The sequence below is a fragment of the Betta splendens genome, chromosome 6, assembly GCF_900634795.4.
Source record: "Betta splendens chromosome 6, fBetSpl5.4, whole genome shotgun sequence".
Classification (NCBI taxonomy): Eukaryota; Metazoa; Chordata; class Actinopteri; order Anabantiformes; family Osphronemidae; genus Betta; species Betta splendens.
Window position 1 is genome coordinate 15,233,694 of NC_040886.2, and position 25,340 is coordinate 15,259,033.

At 42.8% G+C, this 25,340-nt stretch overlaps 1 protein-coding gene across 1 annotated transcript in view; it reads right to left on the reverse strand.

The window, feature by feature from the left end:
- Positions 1-25,340, reverse strand: part of nell2a (neural EGFL like 2a) — a 55,475-nt gene that overhangs the window by 22,362 nt on the left and 7,773 nt on the right. Inside the window, exons 3-13 of the mRNA XM_029153478.3 lie at positions 24,380-24,530; positions 23,061-23,234; positions 22,492-22,588; positions 19,742-19,814; positions 19,092-19,174; positions 18,621-18,749; positions 17,418-17,520; positions 15,332-15,423; positions 13,884-13,989; positions 13,381-13,509; positions 2,118-2,243 (exon numbers count right to left, since the gene is read on the reverse strand). Coding sequence (XP_029009311.1) covers positions 2,118-2,243; positions 13,381-13,509; positions 13,884-13,989; positions 15,332-15,423; positions 17,418-17,520; positions 18,621-18,749; positions 19,092-19,174; positions 19,742-19,814; positions 22,492-22,588; positions 23,061-23,234; positions 24,380-24,530 — 1,263 coding nt within the window. The remainder of the gene's footprint in view (positions 1-2,117; positions 2,244-13,380; positions 13,510-13,883; positions 13,990-15,331; positions 15,424-17,417; positions 17,521-18,620; positions 18,750-19,091; positions 19,175-19,741; positions 19,815-22,491; positions 22,589-23,060; positions 23,235-24,379; positions 24,531-25,340) is intronic.

The window sequence follows — 25,340 nt, forward strand, 5'->3', positions numbered from 1 at the left end:
GGGGGATGAGAGCAACTCGACAGGGAGCCCACATGGAGCGGGAAATGGGCGTTTTCACCCAGCGATTGTTGTGTTGCTGAATGCGGCGGCTCTAATTCCGACTCCGGCGGCGCGGCAGGAAGGCTGCGGGCCAAAACCCTCCGGGCGCTGAGCACAGGCGGCAGCAGCCTGCTCGCTCGGCTGAGGTACTTTGCAATGGTGCAAATTGCTGTTTTAATTACAGTGGAGGAGGAAATGCGGCGCGTCGCGCAAGGAGATACTTAGCGGCGCATCGCACAAGCTGCAAACGACTGCTGAGGATCTGCCTCATCAATGTGGAACTAGATTATATTTTTGTAGAGACACTAAATAGCAGAAGGTCAGAAGGAGTGGTCTCCATGTGGGATCAACTTTAGCTGGAGGCACAGCTGTACCCGCAGCTTCAACAGCGTCTTCAGAGAAGGTTTTCTTCTGGTCCAGTAAATCCTAACATTTGATTGCTCCTATTAAACTCCTGTGCAAGCTAGTTTGCATCCCATAGCTGCAGTGTTCATACTGTGTGAGACTGGATCTGGATGATTCAGGGCAACTGTTCAGAGTAACCATCCCGCTCAAATTGGTGAGAAGACTAATAAATCCCTCACATTGTGACAAGCTCTAAGGGCTGAAGCCTAAAGCGAACACAGTTCACGCTCTGAGGGCACGTTCTGGGTCCACTGGACCTGACAATAACATTTCTAGTGGCATCAGGCATGAGGCAAAGTCTTCTTGCACTGAATCCAGCTTTTGGCTCCACTGACCCTTTGTGAATGTGTTATACAGAACATGGCATGTTTTTAGATGATGTAACATGGGTTTGTTTCTGTTTAGGATGTGCTAATCTGAACTATGGTGTAGCTCCCTGCGAAGCAGCGGGTCCACTACCGCAGTCATCCAAACACACACAGAGAACAAAGGCTGAGAATCATGTGCACAATCTCTTCCCATTGATTTGGTTTGCTTTTGAAATTGACTTTGGTTTCAACTTTGATCAGGAACAAATGGGTCTGCCGCCTCCGCTCACAGTCTCTCCGCTTCTCAGGTTCTCAGTGACTTTCCCTCTCCTTATCGCACACACACACACAGAGTACATTCACACGCCACAGGAGGACTGTGCACGTTCACAGACACTTGGACGCTTCCTAAGAGGCCTGAAGTTAAACTATTCCTTGTTCAAAGTGAAGTTTTCAAGACGAAAATCACATCCAACTACACAGATTACCTAAAGCTTGGTGTTGCACATATGTCACAAAACAACCAACTTGTAGGATTTAGAGATTCATAGTAACATTAACATAACAATAACAATATTATGGAACAAAAACTGTGCAATTACGCTTTAAAGAGTTGAATAGGCTTCGTAATCTTGAGCAAGCACAATTCATTGACCTGATGTTTTCTTCCAGTATTCAGTCTAGCTAGTGCTGAATCTTAAAGTAGTTTTATTGATTTGTTTGTGTGTGTGTGTGTGTGTGTGTGTGTGTGTGTGTGTGTGTGTGTGTGTGTGTGTGTGTGTGTGTGTGTGTGTGTGTGTGTGTGTGTTTTCCTACCAAAGTGGGGCCCTATGGTCACTTGTGGGGCCCTTTGGCTGGGCCCCACAACTTTAAAGGCCTTTTTTATGGTCAAAATGTGATTTTAGGGCTGAGGTTAGAATTGACTTTTGGTTTAGATTAGAGCAAAGGTTAGACGTGTGCTTTTATTTGTGTTGGTTAGGGTAAGGGGCTAGGGCAGGCATTAGGTCAATCGTGGGGCCCCACTTTTATAGCACCGGCAGGATGTGTGTGTGTCTTTCATTAAACAAAGGTGCTTATACAGGGGGTGTCAGAATTTAATAAAATCAAATAAATTGCAAAAGTTTGAAGACTTAATGCAAATCAAACCATTTCTAACTGTGGATCACTAACCCAGTGTTGGTGCAGTATACTGTATATACAGTATGGTAGAAACATGCAGCAAAGTCTTCCCATCCATACTACTCCATGTGTGATAGAAACCTCAAGGTAAAACAGTTGGCCTCGAAGCTAAAGTTCACGGTGACAATACAAAAACAGCCTCGCTGCCTAATTCCAGCCTGTGAAAAGGCCAGCAGAGCAGCTCACCTGTGCAGGAATAGTCATCGATCCTGATGTAGCCTGTGTGGCAGATGCACATGAAGGAGCCAGGGGTGTTAACACACATGGTGTTTTCTCTGCAGTAGTGCTTCCCTTCGGCGCACTCATCAATATCTAAAGAGCAACGAGAGAAGAAATGGAGTTAGAGGAGCATCGCTGTCGCAAACCACTGCGTCATGTGTTTCTTCTTATCCTAATGAGAAATATTGGGTGATTTTCTTAAATTACCCATCAGTAAAAAGTCAGATATCATTAAACCATTGCATACATTTTACAGTGATACGTCCTTTTGTGGTGCAAATCAAAGCCTTTCTTCAATCAATATTCTGAAGGCTCATAATGAAAGTTCAAGCCTCATGATCAATTTTGATTTACTGTTTCCCAAGTGACGCTCAAGAGCTTTATCCTTGAAACTAATCCTAAATGACAACTAACTATCACTTATTTGCTTATGGTTTTAATGGTTCCGAGGTTGTTATTGTCAACAGCGCATCCCATCCGTTTGCATCATGCCGGCTCAGGCTGCAGACAGAGGAGTGGGAGTGTGGAAATGCCACGGCAGCAAGGGTTTGAGCCGACTTTGGGTGTGGGCCTAAATAAATGATGGAAACACCCACTGCTATCTTTGTTTTCCATCTTTTTCACTTCACGCAGAGATAGAGAAACGTCTGACAGGGTGTGACAGACAGAAAGAAAGGGGGAAAAGCCAGTGACTGACGTTAACTGTATGCACAGAACTGTGATTTGTGACTTGTTTACACTACTTTGACATGTAGTCACAGACAAGCATATTGTGGCAATGCTGCATTAGCTTGGGCACTTATTAGAGGAAAACCTTAGCCTAGAAAGTTTATGTCAATAAAGTTGCTGCTAAAGTTTGGGAGCAGTCAGAGAGTTGGATCATTCATTAATTCCTAATTATAGATGAGGCGACAGACGGACTTGGGTCCTCATTCGTCCATGTTGCTTTGAATGTTGCTAATGAGGAATAGATGCTTTTGTCTTGTACACTATTACAAAACACTGATGAATAAGTGATGGCACTGTTCTTCATTTTCATGGAGTCATGACTCTGACATTGTTCACTCTGACATCATCACTGTACTAAGCTCACATCTTGACTACAAGAAAATCACCTGGATGCAAAGATGTTGTATTTCGGACTGATGCTGTTATTCTGTGGAGCGAAGTGTGAATTGAAATGAGCTGCAGTGTCTGTTACACCTATTTTGAGCGCCTCCTCCATCCCGTGAACTGCTGTGTGCAGTTTGTCCCACTTGGTTCTTGCTACAGAGGGTTTCTAAAGGCTCCAGTGCAGCCAGTGGATTTGTCTTCATCAGTGGGAGACAGAGGTCGAAATGTAGAGGGTCCACGAGAGGTGGGCGCTGAAGCACTTAAGGTTGCACCACTCGATTTCCAATCTGTTCTAAGTAAACCACTCCACATCGCAGCCACCCGGTTTTCCAAACAACTACTACTTAATCATTTCAGTGCTTTGAGTTCACTTTAAGTTTTATATGCTGTAAACAGACACTGGTGGTTAAGAATTACACTGCTGGAGAAGTTCATTCAAAAGGTGCTACACACCAGCACAAGTGTTAATGAAGTCACCAAACTTTATTACAAATAACAATGGAAATGGGTTGGTATCCACTTAATAGGCGAGAGTACGAGAGTTTAACATGAGTTCTCCTATTACAGACGTCTACTCAGGCAAAGTAAATCAAAAGCCCTGTGTGTTTTCACCTATGTGTGTGTCTGCACCCCATATTCCATGCAGTACTTCCCTTATACAGTATATGTCCTCCACTCACCAACAGTAAAATATGGAATAAACTCTTCACTGTCTCTGCACTTCTGTCTTGAGATCAGGAAAATGATAAATCTAGTGATACAGTGGCTGACGATGGAGACTTCCTTTATTCCCACGCTGCTTGTTCAACTTAAAACCGCATGAGGCCATTTATTATTGCGCTTTGCCCATCCTGACAGGAGGCAAAAACTCTACTCATCTCTGTGTGCTGCGTCAAACAGCATCGCTTTTTTTTACACTCTGTCCCGAAAAAAGATGCCTCACTGTTTCACATCTCTTCTCAAATTTCAAAAATCAGCTCAGCAGACCAAGTCTGGATCTCACTCCAGCTGCTCCGCGGGCACAATAAGTACTACCTTATAATTGGAAGGAGTTACAGAAAGTTTTTAAACATATTCTTATTTATACTTCATTCTATTCCATGGATTTAGAACGTTGCTCGCTTTGACTAAGGCTTGTTTGAAGGCTCTCTACTAATTACAAGTTGGTTAGTGCAGCTTTAAGAACATTATTTATTAGATTAAATACTGCTTTGTATTTACTCACTCTCATGGTTCCATATTTGGATCCATATTAACTGTTGCCTTGGCAACAGCTATTTCTGGGGTTTAACTGCATGCCAAACCATCAGACAGAGGATGCACAACACTGCCAGGAAAAACAAAATAATGTTGATAATGTGATGCAACCTAATGCAACCCGATGCAAATACACATGGAACCGAACAAACCCAATCCATTTAACAAGCTCGCGGGTCTTGTTCCTGTTGAGAGCACAGGTCAAACGTAGGCCCTTTTTGAGAGACAAGCTCTTTAGTCCTTGACATTATCAATTTATTATTCACTCACTGTATTCTGTGTCTGTAGGAGCGCAAGAGGACATTCACCCCTGAATATGTTCTGTGCCAGATGCTTTTGAAAAGAGCACTTGAAATTGAATTTCAATAGATTTGCATTGGCATTCATTCAATTCACATTGTCCTTGGGTAGAGCATCGCCCACCAACCTGCGAACTAAGAGCTCAGCACCTGCTTACAACTGTGCATTCACATTTACTTGGTCTTCCTTTCACAGTTACATCAATACTTACTGCCTCCGGCTATTCAAAAGCTTTGCAGATAAATGGGGCCGACAGACAATCACCAACCACCTATGAAAGTACACATGTCCTTCACTTAATGAATGGAGGTTAATTAAACGCTGTCACCGGCTTTGAAAGCATGCGAGAGAGAAATAAGGATGTAGAGAGGTTAAGAAGGAAATGTGAAGTAAAGGAAGGGCAGACAGCGGGTAGGTAAGGCGACGAACTGGATTAGTGGCGAAGACAGAGTCACAACAAACTATAGCTGAAGGCACACAGAAAAGAGGAGACGAGACGGACAGAGGCAATGACTGCGATAGTACGAAAATGAGACACAGAGGACGCCGCAGAGAAAGGCCCAGGCAAAGCAGAGGATTAAACACAGTCGAAGGAGAGAAAGTCCCTGAGATGTGAAAGTGGTGAAAGGTGTGGCGTCCGTGCAAGAGAGAACACGGAGGAAAGAGATTTAGACGGGAGCGGAGCAGAAGTGGAGAGGAAGTGGCAAAAAGGCATTAACTGTCACTAAAGAGCCAGAACGTCAGGGAGAGGATTCATTCATTCCGCGGCGGCGGGGGTAACCTTGAGCGCGGGCCCTGCGCGGCAGCTTCCCTGCGTTCTGATTGGCTCTCGGTGGCAGCGCCTTTGATTTAGAGCCTATTAACCGCAAGACACCATCCATCCTCTCCTCAGAGACAGCGGCTACGTCTGCTAAGACAATGTGTTAGGAGGTGAGATGATGAGGGGCGCCGCGCGAACGAGGGGTGGCCGGCGACCACCTCCATCTCCATTAACGCACTCAATTTCCTTGATTGGCCTGTCACGCGGACACACGTGACACAGCCGGCCGCGAGTCACCAGTGGCTTTTACCGCTGGATGGACTGCTGGAGGTCAACGTCTTGCCACAACACGATGGATGGCTATAAAACTGCTCTTTTTTCCCCCCACATTGATGAATTTGTGCATAACTATTGAATTAATTACAGTCACACCCCAGGAGACTTGATGGCGTTGCAATATAGAGGGAGGTTGGCGTGTTCCTGCAGCTGTCAGCACTAGAGACACTGCAGTGGAGCTTTATGGATCAGAACTGCCTGGTTCAGAAACTGAATACTGTTATCAAGTCAGTCTATGGGTGGCAATGGACAAAAGATGGGTCTGCTGTTAGTACATTAAATCCCCATGTGTGGTATCACATCACTGAAGGAACTAATCACGTTACTGTACATCCAACATGCAGCTATCTAAATAGGGAACAGCAGCGCATCCCTCTGTGCTCGTACGGCGTGTCGTTTTGACTGTCTTCCCTATCTTGTGTTTCATACAGCAGCACGCAAAGGTCTGGGAGTTGGAAGATAACACCGCCGTTGCCTTTGGATGTCCCACAAAGACCCGCCACGCCGGCAGCCTCGGCTCCTTCTATCTATCCTCACCTTCCCCAACCAGCTCGCATTCAAGCAGATGCTCATTCAGTAAATGGCAGACGCGTTGTGTGATGTCGCTCAGTAGCCGGCTCCCTCACGGAGGGACAGATATGGCAGCGAGGAGGAGAAGCAAAGAGAAAAAGAGCCGTCCCTGCCGGCCAAACAGAGCCCCACTCAGCAAATAATGTTCACTGCCGGTCTTGGTTCCTCGTGGGTGGAGAAATGTGTCGAAGGATGTTACAGGAAGCCTCTGCTGGTGTAGGGAGGAGTCATCACATCACATATCAGGCTCTAGCTCCTGTTTGAGATGTTTAGTAAAAAAAAAAGAAAAAAGTAAACTGGCATCTGTTAGTGTAAGTATTTTATTTTGTTATATATTGTACTATGATATTAACTTGACTGTGACCTCACATTAATCTACTTTTTAGTTATGATGCATAGATTTCCTTCCACTAGCGTTTCCTTTAAATTTCACTCAATTGACAATTATATATGCAGTATATTTATGCAATAACTCATTTGATCAACTAATTAGCTGGTTAGTTTGTACAGGATACAGGGCTAAAATTAGCGTCTTCAAATTCTCTTCTTCTATTGGATGCAGGCCTTGGATTAAGATGCTAATAGTTGCATTGCAGGGATTCAGACAAATTGTGTAAGATATGGCAAAGGAATCTTCTCTTTGTTAACGTTTGAAATGTTTTGACAAATAATTTAGAGCCATAAATCACTTTTTGACGAGAAAAATGTATTTAAACTTACCAAATTGGACAATTACTCTTAAATAAACAGACTCAGAAAGAGCCAAAACAAATATGCAAAATGTCAGTGCCAATTTGGGCTGGAGTAGGAGCCAATTAAGATGACTGAGTGGGAAGAAACCCACTAGGAATCAACGAGAATGGGAACCTTCATTCTGAGAGCACAGTCATTGTCTAATACCAGACACACACTGTGATCAATCACTGTAAACACTTAGAAGCCTGCTACCTACCTAGAACAATGAACATCAAATAAGAAAGAGGAGCAGGAGAATTGTGTGCGTGTGTGTGTGTTTGCTGCTGTAATTGCATGGAAGTGTGCGATTGTGTGTTTTCTCCTGTCACCGTGTGCACACAATTCCAGCATATTGCGCACATGACAACCTGACAATTCCCACAGGTGGACAACTTTCCATCCAATTTACTGTTATCCAAGGATCCCTCTCAGCAAACATCTACCAGCTATTGAATTGCTGCATTGTGCAGATGGACCAGCATATTTTCCACATAAACTGCTTATGAAATGTCATGTGATTAATTAATAATAATGATTAGGTCAAATCACATAACCTTTAACTGAATTTGCCCCAAATCCAGCCTCACTGTCACGCTGTAAAGATCCTAAACATGAGTGGACGTGTAAATGATTCAGAGCCCAGTCAGCCATAGAAATGCTGAGGAGGAGCTGTTCACACCAGGCGTTTTAAAAAGAAGAATAAAAGCGAGCACCTTTCCCCCATCACTTAGTATTATTAATTGATGTGTTTTTATATGTGCAGTGAGCATAAGTGGGGTTCTGCTCTCTATCATATATCAAATATCTGCAGCATATTTTTCCTCCATCCGTAAATCAATGAGGCACCATCCTCCATCACTCGTCAGTCTGCAATGAAGCGCAGTCTAATTATAACTATTACTTTACTAATCTATAATGATGTATGAACTTTTATTAAAGGATCTTCTTTTGTGTAAAAGCTGAATCGACAACTTACACACTAAACTTAGATGAGGAGAAGTTGTCTCAGCACCGTGAATAGACCTATTTCGACTAAGTATAAAGCAGTGAATGACTTCATTGTGAGACCATCTGGAAAAACGCTGAATTAGGGAGACGTCTCCGCTGTGGCATTTGAAACGTGGCGACTGAGGAACGCTGCGGCGCTGTCATTTACTCTGGACGGGGCTGCCTGGGTGATGGCGAGACAGTCTGGCCTGGGTGACATTTCAGAGGGGTCACGGGGGTGAGGAGTGTGACAGTCAGGACGTGCATGTTTGTGATTCATCTGTGTGCTTCGAGTGGCAATGATCCTCGCAGTTAAGGGGGTCCAGAGGCTCCAGGCTCATCCCAGCAGTGATTGGGTTTTGCTCTTCAGCCTGTGCCAGTTGGCCCGCTGCCACTGAGTGACATTAAAAAGGCCGCAGCAGCAATCAGAACTGTTTGTGTTTACAAACCATATCCCCGCACACAAACACACGCGGCCGTGGCTCGCAAGCCATAAAACCCCACTCCATGCGCCACCTTGACTTTCCGGATCAGTTGAATGAAGCTTTCAAATTAACCCTTGTTGCGTCACTGCGATATTTAAAGCTTCGACGAGCGCAGAATCCACCCACGAGTGTTTGCATCAGAGATGAGCAATGTTTAAGGTACACAAACTCACACTCTGGGATGTGTCTATAACTGTACATTCATTCAGCACCTTATAGCAGACTGGGTAAACTCACCTTAAAGTGATGATAGAAATAAACCTCAAACCATCAATGAATGGCTTAACTAAGTCCTGCTCCTACAGTAACTAAGAAGTGGAGGACAATATTTGTGCAGCCAAAGACTGAATCATTTTTCTTCTGCAGTACAGGAGCTCCATTCTTGTCCAAAATCAATTACATACATGCATCAATGAGCCACATTGTTGCCCACTTCACTATCCTGGGGCCTCATTTATACAACTGTGTGTGTACAATCCATACCTAAAGTTTATATGGGCAAAAAGTCTGGGAAGAAACGGTGCACATGCCTCCACTCCAGGAAGTGCACGTTTTCACATTTAGCCTCAGAGTCTGTTCAGATCCCACTTATAAGTAATAATGATGAACCCATTGTTCCTTTAAATGCCTTTAAAATGATTTAGAGAAAGTGGTTGTGTGTAAAAGCAAAAAGAAAATTTAACACATAAATTTACAGATCGTAACCTGTATTTTGGAATAATTTGTGTTTAATTACCTATGACAGATGCCAATGCCAATGACAGATTAGGAGCACTGGAAATACTGAGAGACAAACTGACACATTACGCCGGATTTGGTGCCTCCTCATGGGACCTGGTGACATTAAAACATACAGGATTCTAAGAGCCTTAACATTTTCCAATGCAACAAGCAGCACAGAGGAAATCCCATTTCCCCAGTATAGTGGGACGAGAAGTATAAAACTATGACGCACTGACAATTATCTCTATTTCTGCATAACTGTGGAGGAAAGATTTTGATTTCTGATTTTAAAATGTATTTATTTTTTGTGTTATAAAACTACTGTATATACTGAACTAACAACAGCTACTGTGTGCTGTACATGTAGTGGTGTACCTTAAATTCATCAATTAACACACTCTGGGCTATGTTGTACTTTGAAATAAAACCCTGTTGCGTACTTTGTCTCTTTCTAATTCTTCCTTTGAACAGATATTCATTTTGTATTTCACATTTCCCACATGGATGATGCAAAAACACCCAGGCAGTTCTCCTTTCAGAGGAGTCCTGACGGGGAATTTCTAAAGTAGGGCATTTCAAAACCAGACAACAATGGGAGACGTCTCTCTGCCTGCAGTCCTTTACAATGCTGGGATGAATAATGGTATTATCTCAACACACTGAACTATACTGATTGGTTAATTTAGAGACAATCACACAGTCTGTCACTTCTCCACTACTCGACCCTCTGTTTAATTCTGCCCTAAACACAAGCATGCATGTCAAAAAGTAAGCCTTCGCCCCGGCCGTGCAGAGAGGAACGCATGGAGATAAAAAGGGCTGGGAACTCATTGCCCAAACACACACACACACACAATCACCTGCACACGTACGCGCACAGGCTCACACAAAGGCAGGGCTCGTATCCCCCTGAGTTTTCCCTACTGCTGCTTCTATGAAAAATTTAGACAGAAGTGATCTCATCGGCTATTTTTGGGCCCATGTCTGACCCAGGAACGTTTTAAAGCGCTAGTGTCTGTCGCTGCATTTTTTGTGAAGCTCGTCTTTGAGTTTGAACAGAGCCCAAAAAAATAGAGTGTTTGTGCAGAAAAAAGACTATATGTTCGCGCGCGCGTGTGTCTGTGTTTTACGACCTCCCCGCTGTGTTCAATACATAAAATTACCTCTAAGTTGGACTTCTCATCCCATCTCGCAGGCACCACTGTAGTGAAACTCATCTAGAATTGAAAGTAGGCGATTTCACTTGTGTTTCTGTTCGTGTACTCGCAGCCACAAAACGATGTATCTATTATAAGAACACAAACATTCGCTCATCCATTTGTGGGATCCTCAATGTTTCGACAAGGCGGTTCTTTTATTTTCCACACAGGACAAACACACACAATCATATATACGGTAGTAACTGAGTTACAGAGAGAAACAAAAATCAATTGCTTTCGAGAGAACTCCATCAGCAAATTGAGTCGATTTCAGGTTTCTCCCTCATGCAAACACTCACAGCAAACACTGCCATCCAATTTCATAGTGAGAGTCAGGCTTTTCTTGAGATAAATAATGTGGGTCTGAAGTGCAGGCACAGGTCTCTCTGCTTGTACTTAGTGTCACACTGGTAATGGTGACAGGCTGCTCTATTATTTCTCAAACAATAAACTAAATAAAATATTGGTTTGTTGACATTGCACTACTTGTGGTAATGACGAAATAAAAAGCAGTGAAAACAAGGAAATAAATGTTTCCCACTTTTCATTAGGGTCTGAAGGTAACAAAAATATAGGTCTGACTTCAATTAAAGGTAAACTATTACCTGCCAAGCTTTATATCCATCATACAAAGCAATTCAGTATATAGTAAAGCAGGCAACAGCAAAGAGCCTCTTTAAACATGCAATGACTGGTTCTTTTTTGTGGGGGTTTTTACACACCCAGCAGATAGAACAAGATACTATGAAGTCCTGGTTTTATAATAAACTGTTTTAAATGTTAGAGTATGTCTTGTTTTGGTCTCCACCAGTTTCTCAAATAAAGGCTATAACTGGATCTTTAACTATAAAACATCTGTACTATCTTCCTAAGGTGGTTAAGTGCACATTTCTGTTGTTTGACCTGATCAAAAGGTCTTCTCTTGAGAAACTCTCCCTACTGCACCCAAAGCAGGTAGATAAGAGCAAAATGGAGCTGAGTGAATGAGCTGAAAGATTGTAAAATATCTAATGGAGCTAGAGAGAACTCCAGCGCCAGGAGATAATGCTCAGCACCCATTACTACATGTTGATGACTTATTAAAATCTCTGTGGTACCATAGCCCAAAATCCAAACAAATTCAGTTTAGTATCACAAAGTACAAAGAAAACTTCTTGAAGTTATACTTTGATAACCAGCAGGATAGAAATGTTCCTGTGTAGCAGAAAATAACTATAGGTAGGTATTGTTGTCCTTTTGACCACCACAGCATTACTTTCTATTAATTTAAGGCAGATAATATCTTTAATTATGCAGATTCCCCCAGACTATTTAATTACCTGAACAACCTGCTCACATCTGCAAATTAAGGAGAGATCTGTGAGAGCTGTGAACTACTAGTCTTTTATTTTATGTTACATCACCTTGGTAACATCAACTGTGGCTCAGCTGACACTTTGGCCTTATGCTGTCAAAGGAGACAGAAAATATATTACAGGGGAATCTATTTAAAACACATGCTTACCAACTTACACACACACACAAGCAGGAGGTTGTATATATTGACAGGGCATCGATAAAGGTCAAAGGCAGAGGAATATGAATTACTTTGATGCCAGGATTGCTAATTAACGCCAGTGGTGCACTGGGGCAGTGGCTATGACATGATGTTTACTACATATTTTAGTAGAGGATGCCACTGGACACGGTGAGGTCATCATTTTTTAATGATGCATCTGGTAAAATTCAGCCAAGACGTAAGAATTCAGCTGAATTTACTGAGTGAACGTTGGGACTGTAAATAAGCCAGTTTCACCTCCAGCAATGAAATGACGTGTGCATTAACATATGGAGCATGTTTATCAGTTGTTGTAATGCTGAACATTAAAGGGACACTGCAGTGAAGCATTGTCTGCTTTTGTAAGTGGTGATATAATAAATCCATTTTATCTAAAAGTGCTAAATTGCTGAAGACATCTGAGCCCGAGTGTGGAATCAGTAATGAATGACCTTGTTGATGATAGATGGCATGGCTTTAATTGCAGCTACAGCAGAGTGACACTGAATACATGCATACATACATAAAGACCCCGAGCAGGTTTTTATATCACACATTCATCAACTGCCCAACAGCATAAATACTAGTCACTCGAAAATGCATTCTGAAACGTCATTACTGTGCATTGTGGACACAAATAATGAGAGGATTACAGCCTCCAATCATGGAAGGATTATGTGATAAAAAGCCTGACTTCAAGTGTTTTTGAATATTTAGCAAATGGCCACATTATGTATGTATTCATGTTTTTCCATTTTTAATGATTATGTTTTTTTTTAACATTTTGTCAAAGTAACAAAAACTATGGCATAAAAGTTTGTAATCTCACATGAGGAAAAGTGTCAGGACAGCAGAGAGTAATGTGACACGTTCATTAAAATGAGAACATGGGAGCAAAGAAATACAGGACTCATCTAATGTCTTGTATTTATGGGACTGGAAAATCTAATCCAGGCTTGAGGCAAGGTTCACTGATATTTATTTGATACTTTATTTTCCAAGGTGGAAAATAAGCCATGACATTTCCAGCTTTGCTGACTGCTAAGCAAAGCAGAAATACAAAAAAACAAGTCCCATAATAAAAAAATTACATTTGAAATTTGTGCAAGGTATTGATTGAAAATGCAACCAGGACGCATCCCTAAAAACCTACCCACATTTCTTGTCTGGGAATGGCTAACAAGCCTCAGCTAATAGTCAGGGTTTGTTATTTCGAGCCAGGCCTTACCTTCACAGTAAGCATTATCATCTCTCAGTGGGCGGAAGCCATCTTTACAAACACAGCAGTCTCCTGCCTCCAGGTTCACACAGTCGGAGTGCTCCACGCAGCTGTGGCCCTCTGAGCAGAAGTCATGACCTGCGGGGCCACGCGGAGAGGAAAAGGTTGAACCCCGGAGGAAGGAAGACATACAGAAGCAGTGGAAAGGTCAAGTCATAATGTAAACTGGGGCACTTAACTATAAGATACAGCATAAAAACTCATTCTGAAGTCATAAAAATTACATTCGGTAATAAGGAACGTGCTGGGTTTGGACCGTCGTGAGACAGGTTAGTTTTACCTACTGACGATGTGACCCCCTATTTTACAGCCACCGCTTTAAATTGTTGTCTGACCACAGCAAGAACCTGACTCACCGTCAACTGGGGTCAGGAACCCAAAATCAGTAAGTTCTCTTTAAAATCAGCAGATGTTATTAAACTGCATAAACACAGTTTTACTTCATGTCTCACCTCTACAGACTTTACAGCATCGGTCACTCAACGCGATCTGCTCCGCCTCCGGACAGTTGAGTTCGGGACAAGGCTCGCTGGGGACCACTCGGTGCAGGGTCCTGTCCTGTGATGGGTGATGAGAAAAATCCTCATAAGCTACTTCTTAGGTCCACTCTGCCCCCTTCATCTGCAAAGGGCTCGGGTGTAATTATTAAGGTAATTTTTCATCTATTGTGTTTCCTCCCTCACTCTCCTCGCTCCCTGTGTGTTCATCTCAAACTAATTACTCACTGGTCAATAGCAGCTTTATGGCAAACTAGTCTTAGAATAAAAATATGTTTTCCCCTTCTTGCCTGTTATCCTCAGTGATTTACATCATGATTCATGATGCATCTTTATAATACAAACAGTGGATCAATCTTCTGGATTATCCCTGCGTGTGTGTTTAGTCAGAGTGTAAAACCTGATTAGGGGGTTCCTTTCCCAACATGCCTTTGGCAGGACTCTCTAATGATCTCATCCAAGGCTGAGTCATTAACACCAGACTGTGCTGGACCCACTCATTTTAATTAAAGTGCACAAATATTTTACCTAAAGATAAACTTAAACCAATCTGTCTGTCTTGACCTCTTCTCATACAGAGGTTGTGGGTCCTGGAACAAACTTAACAAAACAACTTCCCAAACAAGTCTCTGTACCTACTCCTTGCCACCCAAACTTGTAACCCCCCCTGCAGCCAGCAGGCAGAAAGGAGATCAGAGGCGTGACAAGCAGCTGTCAGGGGAAGCCTGCAGGAGTCTGCGGCACGGGGCTGACTGACAGCGCTCCCCGTCCCCATTTCTTTGATCTGCCTGGGACTGCCAGTCAGTTAGCTGGGACCACAGATGGGCCAGGTGTGGACAAGCACGCCAGACAGCTGTCTGATGCTGCAGATTCTCATGGAGCTTTGCAAAATTCATGGAGGAGCCGGTTGATGTGATAGAGTTGGGTGATTAAAAACTTCAAATCATTTTTCTGTGATTGATTGGGGATGCCTGGCGTAATGTTATCAAGTGAATTGCTCCCAAATGTGAGCGACCCACCCATCTGGTGCGCTAGGAATACAAAGGCAAACACACTAACTAATTGGAAAATTAAAATCATTTGGGACCACTGTGTTATCTTATGATTGGTACTGAAGAATGGCTGTGGCACCCTCTGATTGACAGGTGCACATAAACTCAATTAGTATGATACAAAGTGGACAATCTAGCACGCTGGCTCACTAAGTTGCTTCATTCTTGCAGGGCCAAGGTACCAGAGAAATAAGATTTCAGTGAGCAGAAAAGCACCGAGACATGAAAACAAATAGAGCTGAAGTGCTCGATTACGCGTGTTATTGTATTGCCTCCATCAACATTAGGGTCTGATGAGGGTCTTTTACTGTAAATAACCTATGTGTATGTATGCGTGTTGACATGACGTACTCTGCATTCAAACAGCAGGCACCTGCCAGCGGAGTCACGCACGGCCTTCTGATCCCCCTCCACCAGCTCCCTTCCACCGAACAGGCAAACAGCTGGTTAAAGACAGAAGATTAGACACATGAAACACACACAAGCGAATAGTGGGCTTGAAAGCTGGATTTGTTCTTGTATGATATTTAGGGTAAATATTTATTTAATATAAAGAAGTAAATATATATAATGACATTTAAGATATCAAATAATTATGTAAAAAAGTTTCTAATCAAATGCAATTAAAAATAAGTCATCACAACTATTGGAATAGAAATAGAGAAAATGTTTCAGTCTCTGATATGTTAAAAACACAGGATAATAGCAACCCACCAAGAGCTAATTATTGGATCTCTGACCTAAATAATGAGCAAATAATTGGTCTCGCCATAAACCACTACATGTCCACATAAACACTGACAGAACCCCAGGGATGCTACGTATCTGTGAAGTTTGACTTATTGTATAACACAACCAGTTCCGTTACTTTAAGTAGTCTGACGAATTCAGGCATTTCAAACCCAGTTAGGCAACGCTACTGAGGAAAAGAAAAAAAAATAATTAGCATGTAAAGAGAGCAAGTGTCTCTCACTGCGACACAGTAAGTGGCACCCGTTACATACGATAATCACATGGCAGAAAGTGTGCATTTGATGGGCAGCCGGGGTCAGGCCGTTTCAGACGAAATATGATTGACACCGCAGGTCAGGCCCTATCACAAAGCAGCGTATCATGAAAGAGAAGGACTTCTGAAACAGCCATTTGACGTTCTACTCAGCAGACCATCAAACGACCCCTCCCTTCGTGGCCTTGTGCTGCCAGATAAGGCTTTAATTTGGAGACAGAATCACGTCTTTGTAGTGGAGAACCTCGCGGCACCCTTCTCTCCACAGTCGGAGCACGTGTAATTAGCTGCGAGCGCGGGGCGCTGACTTTAAGGGGATTACCTGCTACATGTTTACACGTTAACACAGTGGATGCGGAGCCGTACTTTACAGCTACGCGTTGCAGCCGCGAGCCCTTGGGTCAGCGGAAATGATTCTGACACCAACTGATTGGAATCCGAGACTAATGGTGTCTTTTAAATTGTGTCTATTATTTATATCTGTAAGAAAAGCAGGAGCAACAGCAGCAGTGTGTGGGAGTGTGTGGAGAGGAAGTTCTTGCACAAGATGTTGAGTGCGAGCTGCAAAGTAATACTATGCATACGGTGTGTAACCCCTATAAGAGCATCAATTACTAGCGGCTTCCCACGCACTATTAGTACAAATGTCTGCTAATAAATCCTTTACTTAATGCACATGCTAGATTTGGTTTTATGCACTGACGGGCAGATCCTTTGTGTCTTTTAAAGGAAACCAGTGGCATCTCTTCAAGTTTCATTTGGGTTAATAGAGAAACTCTAGGGTGAGAAGAGCTAATATTCTCTGAAATCCATTTTTATTGAGAGGGGAGTCGAGAGAATATGAGATGCTGAGTGCTGCGGTAAGAGGCTAATAAGAGTTCACCGCTGATCTCAAAGTTGTTGGGGAAAAAACGCAGACTTTCTATGTAGATAAGTGATGAAACAGAATTATTTATCCAGCAAGAACATATCAGTGCTCAAAAGTTGAAAAATTGACATTTAAGAAAACACTATCGGCAGAGTTTGCACCATTTCAGGCATTTAACATTTCTTTCTTCTCCACTTCCCCTAAAGTGTCAACAAATCAGACACAAACAGGAACTACTTCACATCACAAGCAGTGATCCCAGATTACTGGCTCCTGTCTGTGTGACTGATGGCCATCTGTCTTTTGAAGCCAACTAGTGAATAACTGATTGCTCCATGTATATGCAAAAGGATGGAACCATCTCAAGAGGCATGTTAGGAGGTAGCTTAGCAACACAGAAGAGCCTTGGTCAATTTTTAGGCAGCCCTTGTGGAGGCGTGATTTGTGTTTTAACTCTAACTGGTGCTGGTTGGAAGTTGTTTTGCCGTTGCGTGTTGGCACGCAATTGTGTCCATGATTGTGTAAGTGTAGGAGGGTGACGGGGTCAATGGTACTCCACTCACGCTGGCACTCCTTGCAGCACGCGCCCTTTACGTAGGCAGGCGCCGTGCCCGCCGGGCACTGAGGGGGAGGACAGGAGACGGCCTCGCATTGCACGCTGCCATTCTGGTGGAGGGAGAGAAAACACAGTGCTCAAAGGGTGACAGGCCCGGGTCAACCGGCACTCGGCCTCTCAGGCCAACGCCAACATCACAGCAGCATGAAGAGGCACGTCAATATTTTTAATAAAGCTCTCTTGATTTTGGCAATTGCAAAAGTTTATATCATCTGTTCAGGGGTGATGCTTTAACATTTTTTAACAACCTGGCCTTCATGTAGCGTTACTTTATGGAGCGAATTGGCTGTTTAGCCATCGCCTCTGCATTTCTCTAGCTGAACCGATGATTAACATTACTTCCACGGATGAAAGCTCTTCGACAGCAACATCTATGAACCTGATCCACATAATTGATAACATCTTAATGCATGACCTTTGCATTTTAAAGGTCACAGCTAATTGCCACATATGCTAAGGAACATATCCCATTTAATTCCTTAATTGCAGCCCACGAATGGCAACACGGGATTCCCGGTGAATGAAGCGATTTCATTGGATGAGTGGGCAGAACAAATCCCTTATGATAATTATCATCTGTCAGGAGCAATTAGGTGCAGTGCACTGAGAGATATGTGATTTCCTATTTTTTTATGCTGGGTATTGATGCGCGAAGCCTTGGGATTGGCCGCCTGCTCCAACGCTGAGCAGACTGACGGGAGGTGAAATCTGTTTGCTGATGTGTTACAAACCCCAGATCTCCAATCGTTTCTAATTCTCATTTTGGAAATCTTTCACACTTAATGCAGCACAAAGTAGACCCTTGAGAAAATCAACCATCACTAAGGACTGATGCTGATGTGTCTAATCCAAGGCGCTGGGGAGGTTTTCAATACAGCATCACTTGTTGGGTAAAAACTCACCTCTAATACACACTAAGTAAATAATATGAACGCACACTTGATGAACAGAGCGACAAAATAAATAACATAGATATATAAATAAATAATGATACATGTAGATGATCACATAATGAAAACAGGCATGTCAAATAATGCATGACCCTGATCCCTGTCCCTTCTTCTTCTAAATTGAATTCCCTCCTTTGCTCTTTATTACTCTAACATCCGCGCTCATGTACTCGGTCAAGTGGCGGATTGCGCAGCCCCACCGTGCACGTGCAGTTCCTGCAGCCATCTGTCCAGCCCTCGTCCTCCCTGTAGACGACCCCCTTGACGCTGCAGGTTCTCTCACAATAGCAGCCATCCAGCCCATTCATCTTCTCCTCCGCCCTGGACAGCTGCTCTCACCAACCCCCAAAGAACAAAAGGCAAGAAAGAGCGTCAGCCTCAGTGTGTGTCTATATTCACATGTATAAAGAGTTTCAGAAGCAAACCAGTGGCATCACAAAGGTGAGTCATTAGACATCATTAACACCTTTTAGACACGCAGTCTATGCATCAGAACAGAAAAGACTTGAACAATGCCCCCGATCGCCTGTTGCAATGAATGTCAATGACAGTGTCTCGCTGAATGTGCAGAGCATAAATGTTATAGTAACCGTAATAATCTTCTCTGTTTGCTGAACAAATCGTTCTTCAATTGTGGCTAAATTAAGTCACATTAGATCATATTATATTACCTTGCTGGACGTTTTAGCAAGTATATCTTGTAGTTCCATGATTTTCTGTACAAGTCCATGGAAATCATTGCAGGTTGGGCAAGCTGAAAGAGAGGTTCAGTACAGTTACATATACAAATAATGCACATAATTATATTAATATAAAGCTTTAACTAAAAATGTAGTCCCTTTACTTAAAAAGACATAATCAGCAGCTCATACTTTCTTGCACATACTGTAAAATGAATTCAGTGTGTCCTCTGACGAGCATGTAATCTGTGTGACAATCATTTTAAAGCATAGGATGGTTGTGTGAGTCCCCTGCAGAGAAGGCAGTGTGTCTGCAACAAACTGGACAGGCCGCTGCTGATCGTGATTATAATGCTGCCATTTAAACCAAATAAAAAACGCATTCCTCTTTAACAGAGGATATTACAGGAATAGCTGCTTTAATAGAAGAAGTGGCTATTTACATTATTTGATTACCAAAAATTTAATCGAGGGATTTTTTGTCAGTTTTTGTAAAAGCTGTTTTAATCTAGTGAGTGGGGAGAAAAGTGCAATCAAGTGTCTGACAAATTAAGCACCAGAGGTGATTCAAATTAAATTATCCACTGAATAAAATGCTTCATCACACTTAAAAAAACTGTGGAGTAGGAGACTGCACTCACTTCTGTTCAGGTCTGGGCACTGTGAGATGTAACCCTGTGGCATCACCAGGATCTCCACATCCTGCATCACTCCCTGCGCGCACACACACACACACACGCACACACACACACACACACACACACACACACACACACACACACACACACACACACACACACACACACACACACACACATCAAACTTTTTGACCAAGGAGAGTAATGCCTTAAAGGAAGCAGACAGGCAATGAAGCACATTAACGTGTAGTAAGTGGATAAAGACCCAGAGGTGTGACAACGTCTAAACATGCTCATAAGTGTATTTTCCACATGAGATAACATCGAACCCAAAAATACACTTTACATGCAGCGTCAGACCTGAAGGCCACGTTTATGGGAGCCTTGCTTCAAACATAAAACTTAACACAGTGAAACAGCAGTAAATCTCAGAGGCGGGAGCAAATTTATTTTTCAATCTAGGGAATGAGAAACAGAGCAGTTAGTCGTGAGGTACTATGTGTCCCAGGTTGTCGCTCAGATGAATCATCTCATAACCGGACATCAACAGGATGTTATGCGAGCCAGTGATGTGGGAGTTTAAGTAGGTAGATAGAATTTTTATTTTCTTGCCCAATCTCCTCTGATAAGCATAAATAGTAGATAGAGATTCAATTTGAGTCATAAGTCCCAACTGATATCCCTTCATCCTATGTCCAAACACACGCACTGGCACACGACCGCAAACAGATACCCTGTTGCCATGGTAACCGGGTCCATTTCATTCCTTGAGTGCATTTATTTCCCTTACAGAAGTGAAGCGCTGCAACTTAGGAGAAATTGTTTTTTAAATTGTCTTGCCACTTCAATTTACTGGCCATAAATTTCAAATCCCGCGGAAATGATTTGCTGATTTTTCACGGCAATGTGTTGAAATGGAAGCAGACACGAGCTGTGTCCGTCAAAATTGTAATGAAACCGTCAAACTATACATTCGTCCGCAGCAGTCATGTAGATTTCCCATCATGCCTCTCCAGGAAACTTCTACGCTGATGCCTAATGGCTATTTAAGCAGGAATGTGAGCATGCGTGCTGCTGAGCAGGTACAGGTACAGTAGCAGTGAGTGTCAGGTGATCTCCATAATACACATGTAAACCTGATAAAATGACATCCAAAACATTTCTGTGTTATCCTACAACCTGCTATTGGTCAAATGTGGACCTAAACCACAGCGTTAGTGATTTGTCTTCGGGATAAATGGACATTTAGCACATGATGAATAGTTTTTTTTTTCTCTGAACAGATCCTGTGTTGTACAGCCAGTTGCCAGACTTTCTTTTGCACCTTCTGGCAAGTAAAAAAAAACAACCTCCAAAACGATTCCCTGTGTTAGTGACAGTATTTGCTGTAACACATGGGATGTGGATGGTTGCCCCATCTGTACCGGAAGCATGAGACAACTGTTAGGCAGCACTTGGACTAAATCACTTCTGAAGTAGTTTCATTTTGTTCATTTTCTACGGAATTCCAACAATAACAAGATGCTACATCCTGTTGGAATAAGGAATAAGATGCGGTGCGACTGTGAAATTCAACCTAATTTTCGTGTTTAAAAAGCTGCCGTCTTGTTACAATGCAGATTGCCTAAATTAAAATGCTAATTGTTTCAGTTTAAATTAGGATGAACAACCACTTGCCACATTAGCGCACAAATCGACTACAAATGTATCACTGATGAAATTCAAAAATCTGATCACTAGATTAGTTAGAAAGCACAGATACGCCCTGTGTACTGACTATAAAAGAGATATTTATTGTGTGGTGGAGCACACATGCTCACTCTGACTCAAGTCCTTTAATCGTTAATTTCTATTACCACTAAGGCTGTAATTGTCTCATCTTCAGTTGACACCCATGTGCAGACAATGACTGTGTGTGTGTGTGTGTGTGTGTGTGTGTGTGTGTGTGTGTGTGTGTGTGTGTGTGTGTGTGTGTGTGTGTATTAATGAGACAGTGTGTTTTCAATAAGGACCTCCCTTCCCAGCCACCAATCAAGGCTTTAGAGGGTGGTGAGAGGAGATGCTGCTACTTGACAAGATTGGTGGATGACCTCGATGGCTTCTTTCATCTACCAATTAACACAAAGGGAATCCAACGACCAGGGCAGGATGTGTGAGCCATTAACACACACACACACACATACACACACACACAGTGAGCCTGTCATAGGAAGACTGATTAAAACAGCTACAGTTGCTGGTAAACTGACATTCTGCCCCAATGTGTCTCCCCAGGTGAGAAATTTGGGAGTGCAGTCCAGTTGGGGAGAGGCGATGTCTCTGTGTCTGGGAAAGCACACTATAGACTTAGCTTAATGAGCAGAGTCCAGAGGCTATTTAACGATTTCTTCCAAATCAGCGTTGCGGGGGTTGCTGAGATAATTGCACCGGGCTTAGCTACAGGAAAGGGAACAAACAATGACAGAAAAAGTCCTAGGGTAGGCAGAGCAACCCTCAAATTAAAATGGTAAGCCATGAGAAATGCACACAATTAAATCCAACAGCTATAATAAATAAAACTAAACAAGCCAAACAAAGAGGGCGAAGATGCAGCATAAATCAAGCTTGAGTACTGGCTGAAAAGCTATTTGCAACCGCTCGGATGAATTACTTGTTCTCGCCATTGTGAATCATTTGTGGCTTATTAATATGACAGATCAGGACAGGCATAAACAATCAAGCTCTGATAGGAGGGTTTGTGACGCAGCGTTCACCTTAAAGAAGCCATGAGCGGCGTTTCTCTGCCCCAGCCAGAAGGAAGCGTCCTCGGGGATGTCCATGAAGGGGGCTTCCACCACCCGCTCATAGATCCTGCAAAAAACATTCAGAACGGAGTTCTAAATTCCCGCAGCTTATTATTTGTGCTTCCTCCCTTTTATTGGCCCACTGTTGTTAATCAGTTCAGAATAACAACCACACATGACGGGCTCTGCCCTTTTAAATCTTTTTGCTAACTCCTTCCCGCGGGAGGGTATAGATAGCCGCGTGATTTGTGCAACACACATGGTGTCACCATCTGCTCCGTCTTTGTGCGCCAAGGAGAATCCTCACACATAACATGCAACAGCCCTTTCAACCAGCAGTAGCGTGTACCGCTGCATGTCCACTGCATGCATGTTGGACCCGTTCGTATGTGAGAAGGCACACGGAGGATAATCGCTGGATGGCAGCATCAGCAGACGCTGCAGCAGAGGAGGGCGTAGCATGGGGTCTGGTTTTGAGGGTGAGATCATTTAAAATGAGCAGATTTGATGTGTAAAATATTCTATTCCAACTCTCTTACCTGTTGCAGTCGACGTGAAGTATGACATGAGAGGCACTGATGGCCACGGAGACCTTGTGCCACTGGTCATCAGCCAGGCTGTAGGGGAACACCTCAGTGTGGGCCTGCTGGCCTTTTGTACGATAATGAAGACGCACCTCGCTGCGCTGGCCACTGCTCTCCAGCTCCAGGAACCTGCAAAAATGAGGTATCAGCACCCTGCGTCTAACGACAGACACATATTGCAGAATTTCCTGAGTTGTCTGGTGTGTTTTGTTGCATTAAAGTCCCATTACTGGCAGGAAAAGTCACTCATTTCTAAGATGTGCACTCAGGTCTCTCACCATTTACAATTCAATCACATCAGTAGTCGAGCATAATGATGCTATATGGCCACTAAGTGCAGCATCAGCAACACACAACAATGGCCTACATGTAGGTTGCCAGCTCTTTACATTGGAGTATTAGTATTCTAGGAGAATCCTCTTCTCCACACCACTGAGATCCAACCAGCTTAGTGACATTAATGGAAAGAGCTGCCGATACACAGTCATCAGCCAGCATTTAAAGACAGCTTTATTCAAACTACAGTCATTTGCTGGAAACATTATTCAAAAGAGGGATGGACAGTCATGCAAGTGTAGCTGATTTATCTGCAGCCACATCTAATAGATTTACTCTCCAGCAGCCATGCATGCACATTCATCCCGGCTCCATAAAGGCAGTGGAGAACACTTCTGATGCTGAATTAGTCCTTGCCACATTTCAAAATGAAACCATGCAGCGCTGCTTGGTTTCATATGAGTGTCTGGAAAAGCTAATCAGCAGCGGGGAAAGTCATTAACATCCCTGTGAGCTCTCTTCTCAGGACTGACTTTAATGTACAAACTGTTCAATCAACACATTATGTGCAATTCAGATGGCTGTTTTGATCACCCAACGGCTCAGCTACCGCAAACTAATGGAAAACATTAGCATGCTAACTGCAGATAGTGTCTCATCAGTTTTCGATCCACGATTACAGACTCAACGTTTGGATCGTTGATGGACTGTGAATAATAAGTTGGCGTCGAGGGTGATTTGCTTTGTTTACTCGACTGGAGGCTAGAACGTCTAAATGCTCATCAAAAACAAATATTCCGATTTCAGTTGTTTCAATCATATTACAGTTTGCTGATATGAGCAAACAGAGTGAGCTATATTTAGAAAACAACTTTAATTAAGTTGTAACAGAGCACATTTTGGGCTCACTGATGAATTACGTATTTAAATTACACTTAAATAATGTATTCGTTTGAACAGATTCATTTATTACAACCCAAAGCCTGAACAGATCCTACCTGTGCTCAGAATGGTGGATGGAGAGGATGACCCCAGAGTTGAGGTGATCCTGTTTCAGGGTCACCAACACGGTAAACTCATTCTTGCCTCTCAGCTTCTGCATCATTTGCTCTGAGACCTCAACAGGAGCCTTCACTTCCCTGGAAGACCCTGAATGAAGACAAAAGTTGTTAAATTATTCAATTTGAATATTTAACAACAGCTTATGCACATTACACAGAAAAATAAAAGGGTGGGCATTATTTCATATTATTAAGAATTTGACTTCTATCAAAATGTAAACAATATCCTTGAAATGTCTTGTTATGAAGAAATAAGAAGAAATACAAATATAAACATTTTACTACAATAATGCACAACAAATGCAGCTGCTAAACACATTTCATGCTGGTCTCTATTATTCTGATGTTAAACTTGTTTTGATAATTAGATTAGGTTGATATTATAGTCAGACTAATTCTAAAATGAAGAGGATCATGATGGGATTAAGGCATTAGGAAACTAGCCAGCAGACATTTTAGGCTAAAGTGCTTCAGGATGACGTCAGGTTGTTCACCTTACAAAAAATACACTAAGTCATCATCCTCTTTCGATCAGTATGTAACAACATCACCTAATATTGAACCCCTCATACTGTACTATCAGCTTACCCAAAACTCAAATCCACTGATTAAACACATCACATATGGAGATCTGGATCTGTGAAGAATGGCTCCTGATGCCAGTATGGATGGGAGGGCATTTACCAGTTAGCTCATCAGCTCTTCCCACCAGCGCGCCCCCTTTCTTTCCTCCAACTCTATACAGACTATCCCACTTTAATGGAAGCATCAATAAATGATGACGTTGCTCAGAAGCGATCACATCAAAGAATTCAGTTGCAGCTACGGGATGCATGCGAGATGCCCTGGCACACTTAAATGCTCCAGGAAGCCGGCATGGCGGCTCTTCCTAAGTGTA